At 39.9% G+C, this 20,980-nt stretch overlaps 2 protein-coding genes across 2 annotated transcripts in view; both read right to left on the bottom strand.

Moving 5' to 3' along the window:
* Window positions 1-3,444, bottom strand: part of ptprq (protein tyrosine phosphatase receptor type Q) — a 57,767-nt gene extending 54,323 nt beyond the window's left edge. Inside the window, exons 1-6 of the mRNA XM_053623876.1 lie at window positions 3,280-3,444; window positions 2,703-2,960; window positions 2,261-2,478; window positions 1,741-1,921; window positions 1,447-1,581; window positions 276-677 (exon numbers count right to left, since the gene is read on the bottom strand). Coding sequence (XP_053479851.1) covers window positions 276-677; window positions 1,447-1,581; window positions 1,741-1,921; window positions 2,261-2,478; window positions 2,703-2,960; window positions 3,280-3,376 — 1,291 coding nt within the window. The 5' untranslated portion in view covers window positions 3,377-3,444. The remainder of the gene's footprint in view (window positions 1-275; window positions 678-1,446; window positions 1,582-1,740; window positions 1,922-2,260; window positions 2,479-2,702; window positions 2,961-3,279) is intronic.
* Window positions 3,445-9,190: 5,746 nt separating this feature from the next.
* Window positions 9,191-20,980, bottom strand: part of otogl (otogelin-like) — a 48,879-nt gene continuing 37,089 nt past the window's right edge. The window contains exons 42-56 of the mRNA XM_053623874.1: window positions 20,102-20,243; window positions 19,771-19,956; window positions 19,199-19,411; window positions 18,965-19,069; window positions 18,769-18,876; window positions 18,198-18,299; window positions 17,832-17,936; window positions 17,697-17,737; window positions 17,142-17,205; window positions 16,817-16,995; window positions 16,137-16,241; window positions 15,590-15,709; window positions 15,465-15,510; window positions 9,990-10,069; window positions 9,191-9,883 (exon numbers count right to left, since the gene is read on the bottom strand). Coding sequence (XP_053479849.1) covers window positions 9,683-9,883; window positions 9,990-10,069; window positions 15,465-15,510; window positions 15,590-15,709; window positions 16,137-16,241; window positions 16,817-16,995; window positions 17,142-17,205; window positions 17,697-17,737; window positions 17,832-17,936; window positions 18,198-18,299; window positions 18,769-18,876; window positions 18,965-19,069; window positions 19,199-19,411; window positions 19,771-19,956; window positions 20,102-20,243 — 1,797 coding nt within the window. The 3' untranslated portion in view covers window positions 9,191-9,682. The remainder of the gene's footprint in view (window positions 9,884-9,989; window positions 10,070-15,464; window positions 15,511-15,589; window positions 15,710-16,136; window positions 16,242-16,816; window positions 16,996-17,141; window positions 17,206-17,696; window positions 17,738-17,831; window positions 17,937-18,197; window positions 18,300-18,768; window positions 18,877-18,964; window positions 19,070-19,198; window positions 19,412-19,770; window positions 19,957-20,101; window positions 20,244-20,980) is intronic.

Raw genomic sequence — 20,980 nt, 5'->3', positions numbered from 1 at the left:
ATACATTAAAGGAAGTGATTCAGTGCTGGTATTTTCTAAGTTTCATCAAATGTAAACTGTGGAGAGTGCTAAGATATATATATATATATATATATATATATATATATATATATATATATATATATATATATATAAATTTTTAATGTATACATTTAGAAAGTGTTTTTTTAAATGCAAACACCGTCCTTGTATGTTTCGTCTCAAAATATCACTAATTTTTAAAAATATCACTCTTTTTCATGAAGGGTGCCAATAATTATGGTGGCAGATCTTACCTGTGATGACAACCAGGGGGGTGGCTTCAGAGCTCTCCACCCCCTCTGCTGTGACTGACACCAGACTGATTCTGTATACATGATAAGCTTGCAGCTCAGCAATCACAGCACTGAGATTCCCTCTGTTCAACCACAAGTCCCGCCCCCTAAGAGATGCTGCATCCACCCAGTACAGGAAGTAGCGCTCAAACAAAGCATCATGGGTAGAGTCAGGGGCATCCCAGGACAGTGCAATCTGACTGGATGTGACATCCGTCACAGTGATGTTCTGTGGAGGGTTTGGTCCTGTAAAAAAATAAAATAAATAATAACAATAATAATAACAATAAATAAATAAATAAATAAACCACACGCACACATATATTGTAAAAAGCAAAAAATTCAGAACTAAATAACAGGATTAAAATATAAGGTTAAAAAAAATATATGTATCAAATAAATATAAAGCAAAGTTGATTATTTTCCAATAACAGCCAAGTAAATTTGCCAAAGCTATTTTTTATTTATTAAAGAATGACATCATACTTTTTATCCATTTATAGTTACATTTATAGCAGCAATAAACCGTCATTCCCTCATCAGCCTCTGTTTTTCCCCCCGCTTGTATAGATAATAAAACAAACAAAACAAAGAATGCAGCTTGTCACATTACTGAGAATCCACAAGTCCTGACTGTTACAAAACACTGACACTGGAGACTCCTTCCATAAATGTTAAAGGTCTCCTCACAGAAAACACAGAATCACCATAGCAACAATTGTACATTTTGCTTTGCTAAACATAACGTGTTTAAAGAAAAAAAAAATATTTATTCAGGCTTAAATTGTGTGAGCTCCTACAATGCGTTGCTGTTACTATAGAAACGTAACCTACAGGAACGGTAACCTACAGGAACGAGTGCATTAATATAAACGTGTGATTTGCAGCCAGAAATATTGTCAGACCTGGTTTTATAGAAAACACCTTCTGACCAATCAGAATGGAGAATTCAGCACAGCTGTGTGTTTGCACTCACTGGTTTTAAGTATGAAAACAGGGCCGAGGGTTTGAAACGCTCCACCGGGGTGTGTAAGGCCGAGAGAGACGTAATAGATGTGTCCAGGGGAGAGTCCATGCACACGCTTTCTATTCAGTGTGTGTCCAAGCGGAGTGTGTGTGAGGACTCGGCTACCGGACCGGTCATGAACATGCAGGCTGAGCACTGAGCCAAGAGACGAGTGGAGCTGAGAAATGTCTGACCAGCTGAAGACTGCTTCTGTCTCCTGCACGCTGTCCACATACAGGCCAGAGAAAGACCTCTGCAGCACTGTGACACACACACACACACACACATACACACACACACACGCACACATGCACACACACACACACACACAGGTTACACACACACACACAGGTTTTACACACACACACACAACACACACACACACACACATAGGTTACACACACACACACACACACTCACATGGTGTGTGGCAGAGGTAGGGAAGCTGTACGTCACACGGTAGAGAGGTGAAGAAGTAGCCTGGTCCTGTGGCGTTCTTCTGAAGGGCAAAACAGTCCGTCTGATTGGCTGAGAGAGATGCTATTACAGCAACACTCAGGTTGTAGGCGGAGCCATCAGCCCAGCACAGATGACCCTCTTCCTGCGGAGAGAGAGAATCCGTAAACAAGGATTGTCTTTCCTGGGTCAAGTGCTCACTAAGCACTGAATGCTAAATAAACGTCTCCTCACAGAAAACTTCACCATATCAATGATTACACGTGTTTTTAAATGCGTTACTATGGCAGACAAGTCCCTACACAAGTTATTACCATGGAAATGCTAACATATTAGAACGGTGCATTAATATAACCCTGCAATATCATATCACTTGCAGATGTATTGAACTACTACTTGTATGAACTATTCGAAATTTTTCACTATTGTGTGTGTGTGAGAGAGAGAGAGAGAGAGAGAGAGAGAGAGAGAGAGTGGTAGATACCCCTCGGTCATTCAGAGAGGTCCACAGCAGCAGCAGGTGATTGTGGGACTGGAGTTCGGCAGAGACAGACAGGAAGTCAGTGTCCATCTTCATACTGGCCAGGTGGACCCCTGACCCAGTGCTCTCACACACCCGCTGTGCTTCAGACCACGTCCGTACATCCTGTCTGACCAGGAAACAGTTCCATCCTGACGCCACCCAGCCCACAGGACACCTGCCTTCAGGAACACAGCACGGATTAGAGTTAGAGATGTGAAATATAGGGGTCTCTACATTTGCAATGGGTCCTATTCAAAACCACTTCTGATTCTACATAAAACCTTAAAGAGTTTCACCAAAGGATAAACTTATGAATGAATTAGTGTGCTAGATTGAACCTGGTGTGTGTGTGTGTGTGTGTGTGTGTGTGTGTGTGTGTGTGTGTGTATGTATGGGTGTTTACCTGTCTCTATAGCCAGCTGCAGCTTCTCCGTGAGTGTGATATTGATATGTGGAAGGTGTGTTTTCTGCTCTACAGTAACTGTGTAACGTGTTCCAGGTTGCAGTCCTGACACCAAGCGCGACGGCTGAGAAGATGAAAGCATCCAACACTGACCATCTACACACACGTGCTGTGTTTGTTCAGTGGTCCAGTCAGTCCAGCTGAGCACAGCGCTGGTAGAAGAGACCTGGACCTTCAGAAAGGAGCCCTGCAGAGGAACTACAGAGAAGCATTTAGAGCTCTAAAAAGATCAGTCACACACTGGAGGAAACAGTACATGTTCTGCACTTATATAGTGCTTTTTTAAATATTAGCAGTTTACACTGGTTCTCATTCACCCATTCTCACACACACCATGAATGGTGCTAGCTTGCTATCAAGGGTTTAACGTCTTGCCCAAGGACACTTCGGCATGTGGAGTCACGTGGACCGGGAATCGAACCCCCAACCCTACAATCAGTGTACAACCCCCTCTACCACCTGATCCACATCCGCCCCAGACTGGAACATTTATCAGAAAGTGTAGAGCTGATCTCACCCAGCCTGAAGAATCTGGCCTCCAACATCTTGCCCCGTTCGTACGACTGTAAAGTCAGATTCAGTTCCGGAGACGACTCTGGTACACGTACATCCATGATACACTCACACACACCCTGACACACCACACTGCTGCTCAGCACCTGACACAGACACCATACACCACATGATGCACGGCAGAAATGACTTTTATTTTAGACACAATTATTACGTAATCGCCAAATCACATATATGTGCTATGTAAGGAATAAAACACTTGCGTGTGTGCTGTAGGAAAATAATAAACAATAAACGTGGTGTGGTGTTGTTGACCGACGCAAACCACTTGGACGTTGATACGTGTCCGATAACAGCATGACCCGTAGTGTTTTTATTCCTCTTATACCACAGCATTTTCTTATTTATTTAAAAAAAAAACACGGCGTACATTTTATCCATTTCTAGTTACATTTAATGTCCTCAGAACAAGTTAGTTTTGGTTATTATATATATATATATATATATAGAGAGAGAGAGAGAGAGAGAGAGAGAGAGAAAGCTATAATCAGCCATTATTATGAAAATCTTCACCGTGTCAACGTTTCTACATTGTCCTTTGTTTATTATTAGTCTTAGATTATGTGGCGTGTCTGCCATTTACGTTCCTGTGAATGAGAAAGGATGACATAATCGAGCCAGTTGCCGTGGTATAAAGACTAACTGTTAGATTCCACAATCGTACGAGTAAAAACAGAAATATCCGATTGATTCTCATCGAGTTTATAACATTTACGTTTACACTCACTGATTTCGCAGACGCTTTTATCCAAAACGACTTACTAATGAGGAAATACAAGCAAAGCAACATATCAAGTGGAGAACAATGCAATATTATATTTATTATAAATATAATAAAACCAACTATGCAGCATTTTTGAATCATTATTCTCTGTATAAGGCTTTGAGTATTGTGTGAACTCTCTGTAGCGTTGTGCATGTGTAACACAGTCATATTAATGTTCTACCTCGGTCACTATGCCAGGTGTAAAATCTGTAAATGACAAATGGAGGACAAATTATAATAAAAGGAGGACCAATTCAATTCACAGTTCATGTTTAACGTCAATGAACGGCTTTGTATGTATATAATTGCACGTATATACTTAGAAATATATTAGAACAGTGGCGTGAAATGAACTGAAAAGGTGTTAGGATGTTAATAAGAATTGCCGGAGTGAGTCAGAGGTTCATAATCATGACAGACTGAGTTCAGTATTGTGTGTGCTGTTTTTTACCTTGTTTCCCGATAAAAGTGTGTAAGTATCAGGCTCAAGGCTGAGTGGAAATCTGCAGAACTCCACCTGTACACGGACAGAAGCTGGACCACTCAGACCAGGAAAACTCACAACCTGAGCGAAGGAAAAAAGGAAAAGTCACCCTGGAGTTATTTTCTGTTTTGGAGGTTTAATACTGGTGCGTATTGTTATTTCCAGAGCCTACACAAGGGTGCATATAGAGTACGCAGTGTTTTGACGTATGCAATGTTTTAAAGAATCGGTTTGCACATTGGAGAGCATCAAGGGGTGTAGGTTTATACCCCAGTGTCCTGGCGAAATTCCCCCATTGACCCTTCTCTATCAGGACATGAGAGGAGAGGATATGAGATGAGAGGAGATGAGAGGAGATGAGATGTGAGATGATGAGAGGAGATGAGATGTGAGATGATGAGAGGAGATGAAATGAGAGGAGATGAGATGTGAGATGATGAGGGGAGATATGTGAGATGATGAGAGGAGATATGTGAGATGATGAGAGGAGATGAGATGTGAGATGATGAGAGGAGATGAGAAGAGAGGAGATGAGATGTGAGATGATGAGAGGAGATGAGATGATGAGAGGACATGAGAGGAGATGAGATGTGAGATGATGAAAGGAGATGAGATGTGAGATGATGAGAGGAGATGAGACGTGAGATGATGAGAGGAGATGAGAGGAGATGAGATGTGAGATGATGAGAGGAGATGAGAAGAGAGGAGATGAGAGGAGATGAGACGTGAGATGATGAGAGGAGATGAGATGAGAGGAGATGAGAGATGATGAGAGGAGATGAGAAGAGAGGAGATGAGAGGAGATGAGATGAGAGGAGATGAGAGATGATGAGAGGAGATGAGAAGAGAGGAGATGAGAGGAGATGAGATGTGAGATGATGAGAGGAGATGAGAAGAAAGGAGATGAGACGAGATGAGATGTGAGATGATGAGAGGAGATGAGAAGAGAGGAGATGAGACGAGATGAGATGTGAGATGATGAGAGGAGATGAGATGAGATGAGAGGAGATCAGATGATAGATGATGAGAGGAGATGAGATGAGAGGAGATGAGAGATGATGAGAGGAGATGAGAAGAGAGGAGATGAGAGGAGATGAGATGTGAGATGATGAGAGGAGATGAGAAGAGAGGAGATGAGATGTGAGATGATGAGAGGAGATGAGAAGAGAGGAGATGAGACGAGATGAGATGTGAGATGATGAGAGGAGATGAGATGAGATGAGAGGAGATCAGATGATAGATGATGAGAGGAGATGAGAGCAGATGAGATGAGATGAGATTTAATACCTGTATCAGAAACCCCAGCAGTCTCAGAAGACCCGTTTTACCCATTAGTTATTTCCAGTGTCTGAGAAATCCGTGAGAAGTAAATAAATAAATAAACAATCTGCAGCGTCTTAGCCAAACTGTCACATTACTATCTGTAGCAGAAAACTTGTATTTATTAGGCTAATCATTAATCAGATCTCGCGCTGCTCCGTGTGTTCTCTCCAGGTCCGCACACACACAAATATTTTACATTCCCTTCCTCATGATGAAAAGAAAATATTTTCACTTCCACGCCCGTATCTCCTGCAAGAAACACCACAAAAATGAATTCAGATGAAAGAACACACGTGTGACGTGGTTTAAGCTGGCTTGTATTTCCTCATGGCTGCGTCTTCTTTAAGTAGTAATGACTTTGTGTCTCTTCATATATATATACCCCCCCCCCCTTTTTTCCTAATATTTGGTAGTGTCTAGCCTATAGCATGTTGTCAGTAAGTCGTTGTCATGGCTATTAGCCCCTCCCCCCCCCTTCAGGAGACTGGCGCCACACTCTGAAGTAAGGAATGTTTAGCATGACGCCACACTGAGTATCATTTCTTGTTATAAGCATTTTTAAGGAAGACTAAGCTGAGGAATTAGCTCATGTTATTTTTGTACGAGACACCTGAACAAAATAAGTTCTCAGCCAACTTAAGAGTAATATCTCACTCCTGGCTGCTGGTGTAAAGCCCGGTGTTTTTTGATCTGCCTCCAAGAGATATTCATCTTCATTAACCGCATACAGGAACACGCAGTGTGAGCCAGGAAAACACCCTGGATGGGATGGCGGTCAATCGCAAGACACCAGTCACACACTTCTTCACTCCGAGAGGCAGGTTCGTTTAAGCCCCTAGCAGGTTTTTGCGAGATCGGAGGAAACTGGAGAACCTGGAGGATGTTCCGGGTTGACAGACACAAGTAGAACGTGCAAAACTTCACGCTGACTACGTTTACATGGACAACAGTAATCTAATTACTGACCTTATTCTGAATAAGACGTATAATATTCTGATTAAGGTGCTTTTAGAATATTCCTTTCATGTTATAGAACATAGACGTCCCCACGCCACGCCACGTCCGACGTTCCCTCCAGAATTTCACGTATCGACATACGGTTCGTCTTCGTCATGGAACCTTTTACGGTTCTGGGTGTTTCATTTTTAATTTGCAAAACTCAACTCAACTCAGACTTGGGATTGAATCAGACCGAATCAGACTGAATCAGACTGATTTGACCCATAAACCTACGTAATCAGAGTCAGCTAAACAAGGAGTTAAGCATTATTTATTCTTCACATCCTTAAGCACAGGAAAAAGATCATCTGTACAGTACCAGCTGCATGATTTACAGTTATTTTAAGAATGTTCATCCAACATGACGACACAACAGAGAGCTGTTTCTCTTGGACGCACTGAGCTTCAAAATAAACTCACACTTCTCAACACAGACTTGTGAATCTCTTTCTTTTCACTACGCAGATCAAATAGAGCTCGGGATCTGAACCGCAAAAATAAAAGACCATTTCTCGTCGTAAGTCCTGCCTCAGCAGCTTCGCACGAGGAGGAGTTGATTCCTGCCAGCAATTTTAATTACTTTGCTTTTAAAAAAAAAAACAACACTCCCAGCAGGACAGAGTTCGGCCCCGGCGTGGGACGATCCGTCGACACGGCACTGATGAGGTCATGAAGAGCGGGTCAGTGTTTCAGGAGAATGTGGTGCTGGGTACATGCACATGCACAGGCTTGTGGAAGTGTATACTCATACAAGACTTCCTTACACTTTATGTTTATTTTTATTAACAAGTTATTCATTAATCCATTCTATTCTCTTTCTTGATAATGGACGTTAACCAATCATTTCTGACATTAAGTAATTTTATACCACAGTGCTGTGGAAGTCTCTAAAATGATTGGTCAGAAGGTGTTGATTCATTTTCTATAACAGCAGCTCTGACAATGGTTCCAGTTCCAGCTGTGATTCAAATCACAGGTTTCTAATACATTGTTGTTTCTATAGCAACAGCTCATTCACAGGGATCTATATTATTTATATATATATATATATATATATATATATATATATATATATATATATATATACACACACACACACACATACATACATACATACACTGTACCGGTCAAAACTTTGGAGTGACTCGACTGAAATGTTTCTCCTGATCATAAAAACCTTTTGATCTGAAGGAGTACGATTAAATTTTTAGACAAAAATACAATCGTGCCAACGTATTCATTTCTTTCATTAGAAAACGAACATTATATTTACAAAAAAATATTTTTTTTCTAACCCTAACCCTAACTCCAACCACTCATAAATGTAAGTACACTGCATTATAAACGGAGACTGTTTGGATGAAATAACGTGTTATGTTTGACACAGCCGTGTACATTTCAGAGGGTTTCTAAGCATGTTTTGTACTTTTTACTTTCATGTGTTAAATTTTACACGTAAGGTTTGTCATAAGAGTGTCATGTCACAGCAAACCGGTGACTACATTTCCCATCCTGCACTGCGGCCTACAAACATGGCCGCCACGTACTGCGATTCCCAGAACACTCACCTTCATTGTGTTCCAACAGTCTCTTTATACTGTGCTGTGAATTGGATGCAGGTGTGCGTGATTAGAATGAGAATGTGAGTGTTCTGGGAATTGCAGCCCAGGGCGGCCATGTTTGTAGGCCGCAGTGCAGGATGGGAAATGTAGTCACTGGTTTGCTGTGATATGACACAGAGAACGAACTTTATATAGACGTAGAGTTATTTCCTTTTAAAGTAAGTATTGGTCATGGACAATATGTTTTGAAGCTTATGCATTTAGGGATAATATCGAATATTAAAAATATTACGATTCAGAACTACACCGCTGTAATGCAAAGTAATTTCCAACAGGAACTGATGAGGAGACCCACAAACATCTCATCAGAATTCGGATGGGAAACGATGCACAGTGCCAAAAAAGCCTGGACATGAGTTAGCTTGAGTTATACATGGAAAGAGATGCTTGTGTTTTCACTTTGTTTGATACTTCTGGCCATATAGCGTTTTTATTTTAGCACCTTGTACTTGTTTATTCTTGATTATGATAGCTCTCTTATTTTGATCTTTACCTGCCTGTCCCTGGATATCTGTTTTACATATCTGCCTGTGTGCTAGTGCTTGGACCCCTGGAATGTTATCAACTCTCAGATCACAAGAGAAATGCCACGTGTTCAGTTTAACACAACTCAGACTTTCACAAATCTGGCTTATTTATTTATCCCTGTAGAGGGTTTAAGTGTTTTAAAAAAAAAAAAAAAAAAAAAAAAAAAAAAAAAAGTTTGATGGCAAAATAGTTCAAAAAGTACAGTTATTTCTTAAATAAAAACAAGAGGTTAAAAAAGTTACAAAAAAAATTGAAAAGTCATCTAAAATACTACAGACTTACCTAGGTTACTTAATTACATGCAAGGTGCAAGAATCAATTTTGCTTCAAAATATTGTTCAGAAACAAAACTGCATATATTGACATTAATAACCTGTACTTGGGCACATACATTAATTCTTTTATTATTCCTTATATACTGACATATATAAGCTGACGGATTATTAGTCATATATTCATCTACTGACTACATGATTAAATTATGTAACCTTCCCAGATTGTTAATTCAGAATTTAAAACATATATATATATATAAATATGGAGTTAGTAGTTTGTGGTTGTACTGATCTTGTGTGGTAACTGAGCACGTCCACTGAGAGGGTATATAGAGTTGAAAATGCCAAAATTAGTTCCACTGGCACGAGCAGTCCGTCGGCTCCTGGTAGTTGTATTCCACGGAAGTAGCATTGCGGGTGCAGTACAGCTGGATGACGCGGTTCTGGAGGCCATTTTCACGACAACATTTGCAAAAACGTGCATGGCTGTTTATGTTGAAGTTAAATATGGTGGCAGAAGGACACTTCCCATCACAGGAGTATACTGTTACCTAAAAGAGAGAGAGAGAGAGAGAGAGAGAGAGAGATTAGCCAGTGTAATAAGTAGATAATAAGTAGATGATTAGCCAGTGTTGGAATGAAGCAAATCTCACTCACTGGTGCGTTACTTCTGCAGTCATCTTTCCTGATCGTGGTCCTGATGGCAACCCTTTTGCATGTTTTACCATCCTCTTTACCTATGCACATGGAGAAAGGCAGTGTAATGGGAAAAACACAAACACACAATTACAGCATATCATGCACTTTGTCTTTAACATAAATAAATAAATAAATAAAATTGCAATATCTAGCATTTAAATTCTCGCAGCATGGTTTCAAATATGAAAACTATTATGAAACAAATATGAAATACATCGTTAAGAACAATTTAGTTCTAGCGAATTACAGTCTGAAACACTGGGTGTGTCACATTGCATAATGATTGACACATGTAACTCCCTAGCAACTGAATAACCTGGCAACAATGGCGTAAAGAAGACAGGAATGACACAGTGAAGCATTTCCAATTCCAACAATTTTGTTAAGTTGTACTTAATCAGTAAGTTGTACTGGTGTTTTTGAATATATTGGCGTTGGTGAAAATGAGGTTGTGCATGAGTGATTTCTGCTTCCTGTGTTTAGCTAGTTTAAAAGCTACAATGATTATGAATATGATTAGCGAAGCATCGTACTGCAAAAGGCACTGCAGTGGTGAAGAAGCGAGCGTTAGGGTTAGTGCGTTATAAAAGCTTTAACATCCTCTAATCAGTGATCACAACAGCTACTTACTGAATAATTACCCAGAGGTCTTTTACAGCTAGGCATAAAATGTCTAGAGTAACTGCTGAACGTGATGCTACAGCCATGCAAAATACTACAGCCATGCAAGAGAGCAAAATTGTCCGTGCTCTCTGGGTGGGATGGATGATAAACTCTGTCTCCCATGTCAATCACAGCAATACTAGCCAATCGTTGGTGTCTGTGAGCTCATGTATGCAGAAGAGGGCAGATAACCCTTTTCTTCCAAATGTGTTACACATCGCTGTGACGCAGTACGAGCAGCTGCAGATCGAAAAGATGTGGTTGGCTGGCTTCGCCTGTCTTGGAGGAAGCATGTGTTAACCTTCACCCTCCCCAGCTGGTAGGTGGTGTATGATGGGTAGAGTAGGTGAGAATTGGCAGGACACCAAATTTATAAGAAAGGGGGGGGGGCTACTGACCATAACCACAGATACTATTGCTCTAAGATTGCTGTATACAATGCTAAAAATGCGAGTTAGATGCAGTTTTGAGCACAGTCACTCAAAGAGGTGCAAGTTTCTCAGATTGAATTCTGATTCGTACATGGAATTACCTTATGCCACTACTTACAACATAACCCCGCCCACTCAGTCAAGCCAGAAGAAAACGTCAGGGGGGGAAAAAAATCTCTTAACTGAAAAGATCAGCGTGGTTCTTTATTTTGCAGAGTTCACTACAGACACAATAGCTAATATTAAACAGCTAAAAATAAAAATAAGCTTTCAATACGCTACATACTTACTAACTGATTAGTGCAACAATGCTTGTCTAATATAATGCTTGTCTTATACTGATAATAAGACACTGTTATAAAGTGTTTACTTACAAACACATAATAGACTCGGTGGCTTTTGAGCTTCAGTATTGTATCTAAACTTGGGAGACTCCATTTGATTGACAAGTCTGTCTCCATGGTGATGCCATGTCACATGTAGCTGTTAGCTGAAGTCTTTGCTAAGGCCAGCTAACTTTAAAAGAAATGCAGGTAATGTATGTATGGGAGTTGGAGGCTATTTTCTCCAACACCAATACGGGCATTTCATGTAAAGTTTTGAGAACTCTGCGAGGTGAATTTTCTGGAGTTATCAGCACATTTCAACATGCCATAAATCACTGATTTGTACTCTACATCCATGCCAAGCGGGAGGGACACGTGTGGTGGTGAAGTGTGTGGTGGAGTGTGTGGTACGCAGGGTGCAAGCCTTTTTACATGTGTGTAAGTATAAGTGTATTCGTGTTGTCAGTTCATGCTGTTGTTCCTGTTAAGACTCATCATTTTTACATATTAAAAGGAAAATCCACACTGGAATGTTTAAGATCTCATGTTCTACCTTCGTAGATAGAAAAAAAGTTGGAAGTTTTGTGATCGAAATTTCTGGCTAAATGTGCTTTGGGTTACTTTATGCACAAAAATGGGTCTCGTTATGTGTATAATTTCTGGTCTATAACTGCTTTTATCCCTTGTGTCTCAGACTCAACTTTGCTTGCACAGCTTATGGACTTTTGTCTGACACATCCTGTTTCCAAACTTTGTGTACTACGCTTAACTTTTAATACTGTACGAATCCTATTACAACTAAAGTACAATGACGTGCTTGTCGGCATTGACTTCAATAATCTGGCAAATAATATCCATGCAATCGTTCAAGATGTTCTGCTTATAGATTTATTAATATAGCCACCAAAATCACAATCCATTGAACATCTGAGAAACCAAGAGGAGACTGGCTGATCATTTTGTCAAGCGCTTTCATACCGTCATAATGAAGGATTTCTCCTTTCCAGTGGCGAGGCACTTCAATTCAATTCCGTTTTATTTGTGTAGCGCTTTTAACAATGGACATTGTCTCAAAGCAGCTTTACAGAAACATAAAAAAACAGGATAGAGATTTTAAGTGTGTGGATTTATCTGTATTGAGCGAGCCGGTGGTGACGGTGGTGAGGAAAAACTCCCTAAGATGATATGAGGAAGAAACCTCGAGAGGAACCGGACTCAGAAGGGAACCCGTCCTCATCTGGGTAACAACGGACTTCAACAACAATGGACATAGCATTAAGGACATCACTAGTTGTTGTATTGGGAGAAATGACGTGAGGAAACTTAAGGAAAAGAGCTCATCTATACTCTCTAACCTGAAAATATTTCTATCCTGACGGGGGCATGGTCCCTTCCGGGATAAACCCTTCCCCCATTCACAGAGCACGAGGGCTCAATGAATAATGTGACGAGGATGAAAATGTTGTAAATCATGTGCTATGGCTTTCACGTCTCAATATCTCAACTCTATTGAACTGCTATGGGAGATGTATACATACAACATACACACACTTGGCAGTCGAATCTGTCGAATCAAACGGCACCAAGATATATCCTATGTATTAGGGATGCTCCGATCGATCGGCCGCCGATCGGTATCGGCCGATAATCACATTCTGTGACTCTAAATTTGTCCGATCTCACGATCCGATCGCAACTCGATGATGTAAAACACATGATGACGTTAAACTTTAGCGCTGCAGTCGTGCCATCACCAGTGTGGAATCATTACGAGGTCTCAAGAAACGATGAAAAATTCGCCATTTGCCGTGTATCTTTAAAGGCCTATTAAAATGTTCATTGTGAAACGAATATTTGTTGCGCTTATTTATTTGATTCTCAATGAAAACAACAATCTACAACAGTACTGTAAATAATATAACCAAGGCAACATCTGCGGTATCACTTTAGGTAATACAGTGACGTTCAACAGAAAGCTTACGTATTGTATTGTCACCATATGGAGGCGGAGACGGACGCAAGTGCAGATTAAGAGTTTAATAACAATGGAATAACAACAAATACGAAAGAAGCTATGAACACGTGGCAAAACACTAAAAAACATGAAACAAAGACCATGAACCCTATGACAGAAATGATGGCAGAGAAAGACAAACGCAAGACAAGGAGTGCCTGGCAAACTGTGGCTAATATACACATAAGTGCTCGTTAATATGAACGATTCAGGTGCAGGTGGTCATGTGACCGTGATGCATACATATCACTTCTATAAAGCTTGGTATCGGTATCTATCGGTGACTTTTATGCAAAGTAACTTGTATTATTGATTTTCAATATGTCTACACATTTGCCTGAAACCTAATACAAACGTAAGAACCAAAGAAAAGATACAGGTCATGTACCACTCACTTATGAATGTTCCAGCATATACACACACACACACACACACACACACACACACACACGGTATGGTAAAAAAAGAGGAAGAGGGTTGGAAAGTACCTGTGTCACAGTTAGTACTAGCAGTGGGAGTTACTGGACTAATGGAAAAAGGTAACAAACCAAGTCCAGCACCTGAGAAACACACAGGGTCATATTTACAATTTCACACATTGACCATAGGTCACAAACGCTGCCTTCCCAGCATGCACTCACTGTGTCGAGCTGGACAGAAATCCCACAACTCATCCCTCACCTCAGAATACTCGAAGCATAGCAGCCACCCCACAGGAAAAACCCGCGACGACTAAAACCGCACGCCCTCGCACGCTCACATGCATGCAGACACGGAAACTCTCACCGCAACACATATTTACACATACATTCAGTTCAACTTAAGACATTTAAACATATAACAATTTATAAATGTCAAAATAATAATAAGAAGAAGAGGAATACTGTGAACACAAACAGAAAGAGCACATGCCAGAGCGTCTCCTTCAAAGCCATCTCTTAGTTTCCCAAGCATGCAAATCTCAGTCTAATCAAAAGGTCATGGTGGAGATTTATGAACAGATAATTAAAGACAGATTCATGCAAACCGCCAGGCATGCTAGTATTGGACAACTCTGAATGTAAGTATGAATAAGTTACCTATAAAATGTCTATACCTGACTTCCTAACTTAAGCCGCATTCATGGGTTTTAATCCTACAGAATCAGTATAGGGCCGAAAAAAACAGTAGGGCTGCGTAATTGATTGTATTTTAATTTTCATCACTATTTTTTGGCCTCAATCGATTAAATATAATCGATTATGATATTCTTGAGCTTAGCGTAACAAATCGCTCCCTCAGCCTGTTCATATTACATCATATTATTTGGACTTTTCTCTATAGAGCACTAACTAGCGGGCGTCGAAAAACGAGACACATCACCAGGACTCGCCTTTACATAAACAATTCAAATGTTACACATTACAGAACCTGAAACCACAAAACTTCAAATCAAAGACATTTTGAGCTAAAAGAAATCGATTTCATTTACACTGAGCAAAATAATCACGAGTTGACATTTTTATCATGCAGCCCTACTTAAAACAGCCATAATTAAAAACCTTAGCAGCCTAGCGCACAACCCAGCTAGTTCCAAAGCTAATACACCCAGCAAACATAAAATACAGTCCAAGAATTAAGACAAAATATCTTACAACCTAAACATTAGCCCTGGTCTTGTTAGTAGAGCTACGGAATCCTTTTTAATCTCTTCCGACCAATACATATATTGCTTTATCTTTAAAAAAAAAAAAAAAATTAGAAAATAATATTTTCTGAATGTAAAGTAAGAGAAAATATATTTGAGGATGGAGTGAGGAAGGGAAGTAAAAAAGACAGAGACAAAGAAGAGTGAGAGGGGGATTCATTTCCTCCAGGACAGCAGGACTCAATTCAACCACAGAGCGAAACCAGCAGCCAAAACCAAAAACCCACCACACCCACCTCCATCATCCAATCAGCATACAGCAAACCATCATAAACCCCCCCAAAAGAAACACCACCCCACCTGAATACTTACACGTCTTACAGCAGCCATCAACGTAGGTCTGCACCACACCTCCGTTCTGAAAAGATTATAAACATAGGTTCATAAAAACGTCCACTCTCAGAATGACTACGAATACTTCCTGCATTTCCGCAGACCTGAATGCACTCGGTGTCATTGAAAGGAGGGCAGACGACTCCAGAGGCGAGGATCACGGCTCCCACCGCTGTCTCAATGCAGTCGAAACGTGTGCAATTAGACACCCAAGAGCTACCTGCCTATAATCACACAAAAATGTCCCACACACACACACACACACACACCTGAGCTTCATTTAAGCTTTAAATATAAACGAGAGAACTATACTATACAACATACGGGCCATGACATGAGTCGTGACATGACTATTTGTATTGAAAGAAGAGTCTTAAAACGCTTAAACATCATCCTTTTACTCTAAATAGGTTCTCTCATAAACCGTTACATTTTAAGACAGACATAAAACTCTAAAATTATGAATAATGGTCCAAATGACCATTATTATTGTTATTTTTATAAATAAAAAAAAATAATAAAGTTGCTTGCAATCAATCAATCAATCAATCAATCAATCAATCAATCAATCAATCAATGGATCGATTGCTGTTTTGAAAACCCTGGTACCGTATGTGTGTATTTTATTTAATAAAAGAGAGTCGGGTATACCGTAAATATTTCTGTAGTTCCGTTTTCACTGGTGAATGAGCATGAGACATTTTTACACGAGCCACAACACACATGGGGGTCAGAGGACGGGACATACACCTGGTGCTGTAGAAGCAATCGACAAGATACAGGTGACCGAACCCATACACAGCGCTCAGATCTACCCATTTAATACACGTAATACACGTAAATATGTATAAAATATGTAATACACATACATGCGTTACATGATGCGGCATTTTTCTATTTGTAATAATCAGGGTCGAGAGAAGCATTAGAAAGCAGTTTAATACAACAATGCCATTTCAGCTTTCTATCCTAATTCACTGGTTCTTAAATATCCTTATACATGTATTAGCCTTATAGATATGCTTTACATGTATTCATAATTATTTGCGTAATTACAGCCTTTTCTTTAGTTCTAGGCGTGCGTGTCCATGCTTATAGTTGTTTAAAGGATTTCTTGAGATCTAATAACAGGCTTTACATTTGATTAATCTGTTTGTGTGTGTGTGTGTGTGTGTGTGTGTATGTCTTAAAGGATGCATCATAATCTGTTAAAACCTATTAAACCATATATACTTTAGGGTTATGTACTGTAAGGCACCTACACCTAAGATTATGGCTGAAATATTTTCTATATAGAATGGAATATTGTACATAGTGTGTGTAGGACTCACAGGTTCACACTTTTCAGAGCAGTTTGAAGTGGTCACGTCCATGGCGTAGAAACCTGTGTCGGGGTCTCTGTGTGTGAGGCACTGCACAGTATAACACAGCTCTCCCTCAACGTACTGCACCATGGACTGGCCTGGACTCAGCACAGTCACTCCCTGAAACAAACATACATCTGCCTTCTCTGCACACACACACACACACACACACAAAAGCAGGTGCACACCCAGAAGGAGAACATATTTTAAGTACGACAATCGATTATGCAAAATCACAGCAATCAGTGTGTGAGTAGTGTGTAGTGTGTGTGTGTGTGTGTGTGTCACTTACCACACAAGTACTGAGCGCAGCCACAGGTACTGCTGTGATCTGGCTCCTCCACTTGAATTTCTCCCTGACAAGCACGAAACAAAAAAGTCGACGGTCACTTAGAGAAATTAGATCGAATGTAAAAATTGTGCGTTTGGTAAAAGTCCGTGGAAGTTGTGTATAATTTCTGTCTCAATTATGTATGTTTTTTTTTTTTTTTAAACTCGATTTGTTGTCGTCAAATAGCTTTCAGGCAACTGTGTGCGTTCGTAGAATCCACTGATCTTTATTTATTTTATTTCTTTTTTAAATCCATTTAAATTCCAAGATGAGTACAACACAACAACATATTATATATTTAAAAACGCAAACGTCATATGTTTACATGTGAACAATTCCCATCAATTAAATGAGAACTAAGAGATATTGCTCAACCGATGTTCCTTAGATCTCAATACATTTACAAAAGCGTGTGTAGAATGTGTGTTTCCTGTACGGTGTGAGCACCGAAGTTGGGGAATCTTACAAAGTAAGGCACAGAGAGCTACGCGCGGCATGCTGTGAACAGGAACTCACCACAGTGCACTGAGGCCGTGCGATACTGTCACACTGACACTCTGAGGGAGAGACGACAGTATTGTGAACCAATCAGATCGATGCATTTGTATGATTATACAGTATATGGGGGATGTGTGTGCTTAGGAATATTACCACAGTGGCTGTCTGGACAGCAGGTGCCAGGTACAGGCGTCTTAACAAGTGCAGTACCAGTAGCACAGCTAATGCTGGGCTCAGGACACAGGCTCATATCACACACTGCAAAAAAAAAAAAAAAAAGTAGTGTATATTTAACTTTAATAGGCTATTTGATGAAGTAGTCTTGCACGGTGTTTCTTAGTAAATCACCAACACCTAAAGACCTAACAGATATGTGATAACTAGCTAATTTACTAGTTTAGGCTTACTGATGAGTCCGACGTGTGTTCACCTTTCTATGTCAAAAGCTTAAAGTTATATTTGATTGCGTTGATAGTTAGGACCATTCGATTTGGCGTGTGTTTCTGTGCGTTCAATTACCACAGTGATAATGCGGGCAGCAGTGATGAGTAGTGTTCATATCCACAACCAAAATCTCTCCGAGCGGACACATTGGGATGGGCTCCATACAGGACTCGCACACTGTAATACACACACACACACACACACACACACACACACACACACACAAACACACGGTATAATACTCAGCCATGTCCAGGAATGAATAATTTTCAGGGAGCCTAAACACTCATGATATTCAGTTTCAAGCCATACATGTACTGTAGTGATTAAAATGAGTAAGTCCAATCACATGACTCTAACAAGATGGACGCACACATACATAGACCAAAGTGTTTTTTTTTTTTCACCGTTTTAAACACATCTTAAGTGTTGTTATTATTTCGGTATTTCAGCCACAGTGCAGTTTGTATTGCATACTCTTGTACTGCATATAGTAACATGGGATATTACTGTAATAAAAACATGAATCATTTAAATACATGGCCACAACAAGAAGCGACATAGCAGCCAGAGGTCACTCGTGTTAAGTAAGAGATGGTGATTTACAATCCCATGGAGACAGGGCAACAGTGATTCTTCTTCTTACCACATAGATAGTTATAGCAGCAAGCATGCTGCCCTCTGACCTCTACCAAGAACTGGTCCTCTTTGCATTCTGGCATTGGGACACTGGGACAGGACAGGGGGTCACATTCTGTAACAAAATATTGACCTCAGATGTATTATTTCCACCTGAACGGACAAGTCGTTGTATTTTAGAAGTGAATTAGAACTTATCTGACCACATCGATATTCAGGACAGCATGAGAGGGTGCTATAGCCAATCACCAGCTTGTTCCCAATCTCACAGGAAGGAATGTCATTCTGGCAAATGGTCAGGTTGCACTCTATATACATACACACATATATATATATATATATATATACACACACATATTAGCCCACAGACATACATGCTCAGAAGATGGCACATATTTTGTTTGTACTTTTGTGCGTGCATGTGTGTGTGTGTGTACCGCAAATCTTTTTTGGGCAACAAGCGCCCTCCTCCAGCACATCGATGTAGTATTCGCCCTCACGCTCACATAGAGGGGCGGGCTCCGGAGGACACTCGGGCTCCACCGGGACGACGCTGCCATTCTCCAGGCAAGTGAACAGACAGCAGCCTCGCAGAGAACCGTTCCACACCTCCCCTGGGGCCCGCGGGGAACCGTCGTTATCCGTACACACTAACATGCACATGTTGAACACACACACACACACACACACACACACACACACACACACACACATATGCTCATAGCTTATAACATATGAAAACACAACATATTTTCCACTAATCAGTAATAATTCAGTCAGGGTTCTGTGCAAGTGTCTGAAATATTAGGAGTTTAAATGCCTAAAATACCAGACTACCACTGACCAGGAAAATCAATAATAAATCAAATCTATAATAAGTAAAACCTAATAGCATGTCTTTAGGATAATAATGATAATCCAATGAAATATCGCTTAAACATTCTACCTCTAACCCTGCTACACATCCTTTATTTCTACATTTTCATTACACGAGCCCTTGATTTCTCACCACACTGGTCCTCGGTGACACAGAACGCGGAGTCGGCTCGGTGCAGGATGGTGCCGCTCTTACACACACACTCCTCTCGAATGGAAGAACAAGTAGCCTCTTCATAATAATCTCGATTCTGACATGTCATCGTCTTGCACGTGTTGACACATGCCTTATACTCTTTACCAGGAGGACACTTCAGAGCTGCCGTGTACGAACAAACACACAATAAATAAATCAAGCAAAAATGTACATGAACGTGAACAGAATCCAGAGCTAGTGCATGAGATCTGATGTATATATATATATATATGTGTGTGTGTATACATTTGTACACGTGAAGACTCACGGCAGAAGTTGCTTTTCCTCCAGCTGAAGCAAATCTGGTGAGTGTAACAGATGGCCACATAAGCGGCAAGAAAGTCACACTCGTGCTCCTTGTAGTGCAAATCACCTGCCCAGATTTTGTCACAGAACTGCTCTGGTGAGACCTATGTACAAATATCATTTACACTTCAACATTCACTGAGAGATAAATCCTTATATATTCTCCTTATATATATATATATATACACACATATGTATATGTGTGTGTGTATATATATATATATATATATATATATATATATATATATATATATATATATATATATATATATATATATATATATATATATAATGTATGTATAAAGGAATAAATGCTTATATATATATCTCCATTTATATGAGGATTTATATATACATATATATAAGGATTTATTGTACAAATATATTACATCCAAATTATTAGCGGATGATATTTCACCTGTTAACCTTTAGCCTCAGAACTTAACTTACATACTAAAAGTAGTAATGAACAGAATAATTATTTCTTATACTTTATTATCATTTTTATTTGGCTATAATCAAAAATCAGATACTGAAAGTAGTTGGTTAGACTTTAACGACGGCAAGAAGACATACAGTGGGGAGAATTTCCCATTTGGATATTCATCAACCCTGGCAATTTTTAATGAATAGAGATGTTCCTATGCCATTTTAGTTTTTATTTTAATCGTTTTATTAAAATAAAAGGATTCATGCCCAGGAACACTGGGCATGAGGCGAGAATACGCCCTGGTTCGGATGCCAGTGTATTGCAGGGTACCGTGCACACACACATTGATTTAATCACTTTGATGTATTGTTCTACATAGATTTACATCATTTTATTCTCAACATTTGTTGC

The sequence above is a fragment of the Ictalurus furcatus genome, chromosome 4, assembly GCF_023375685.1.
Source record: "Ictalurus furcatus strain D&B chromosome 4, Billie_1.0, whole genome shotgun sequence".
Taxonomy (NCBI): Eukaryota; Metazoa; Chordata; class Actinopteri; order Siluriformes; family Ictaluridae; genus Ictalurus; species Ictalurus furcatus.
Note: the sequence above shows the minus strand (reverse complement) of the source record. Positions and strands in the feature narration are given on the sequence as shown.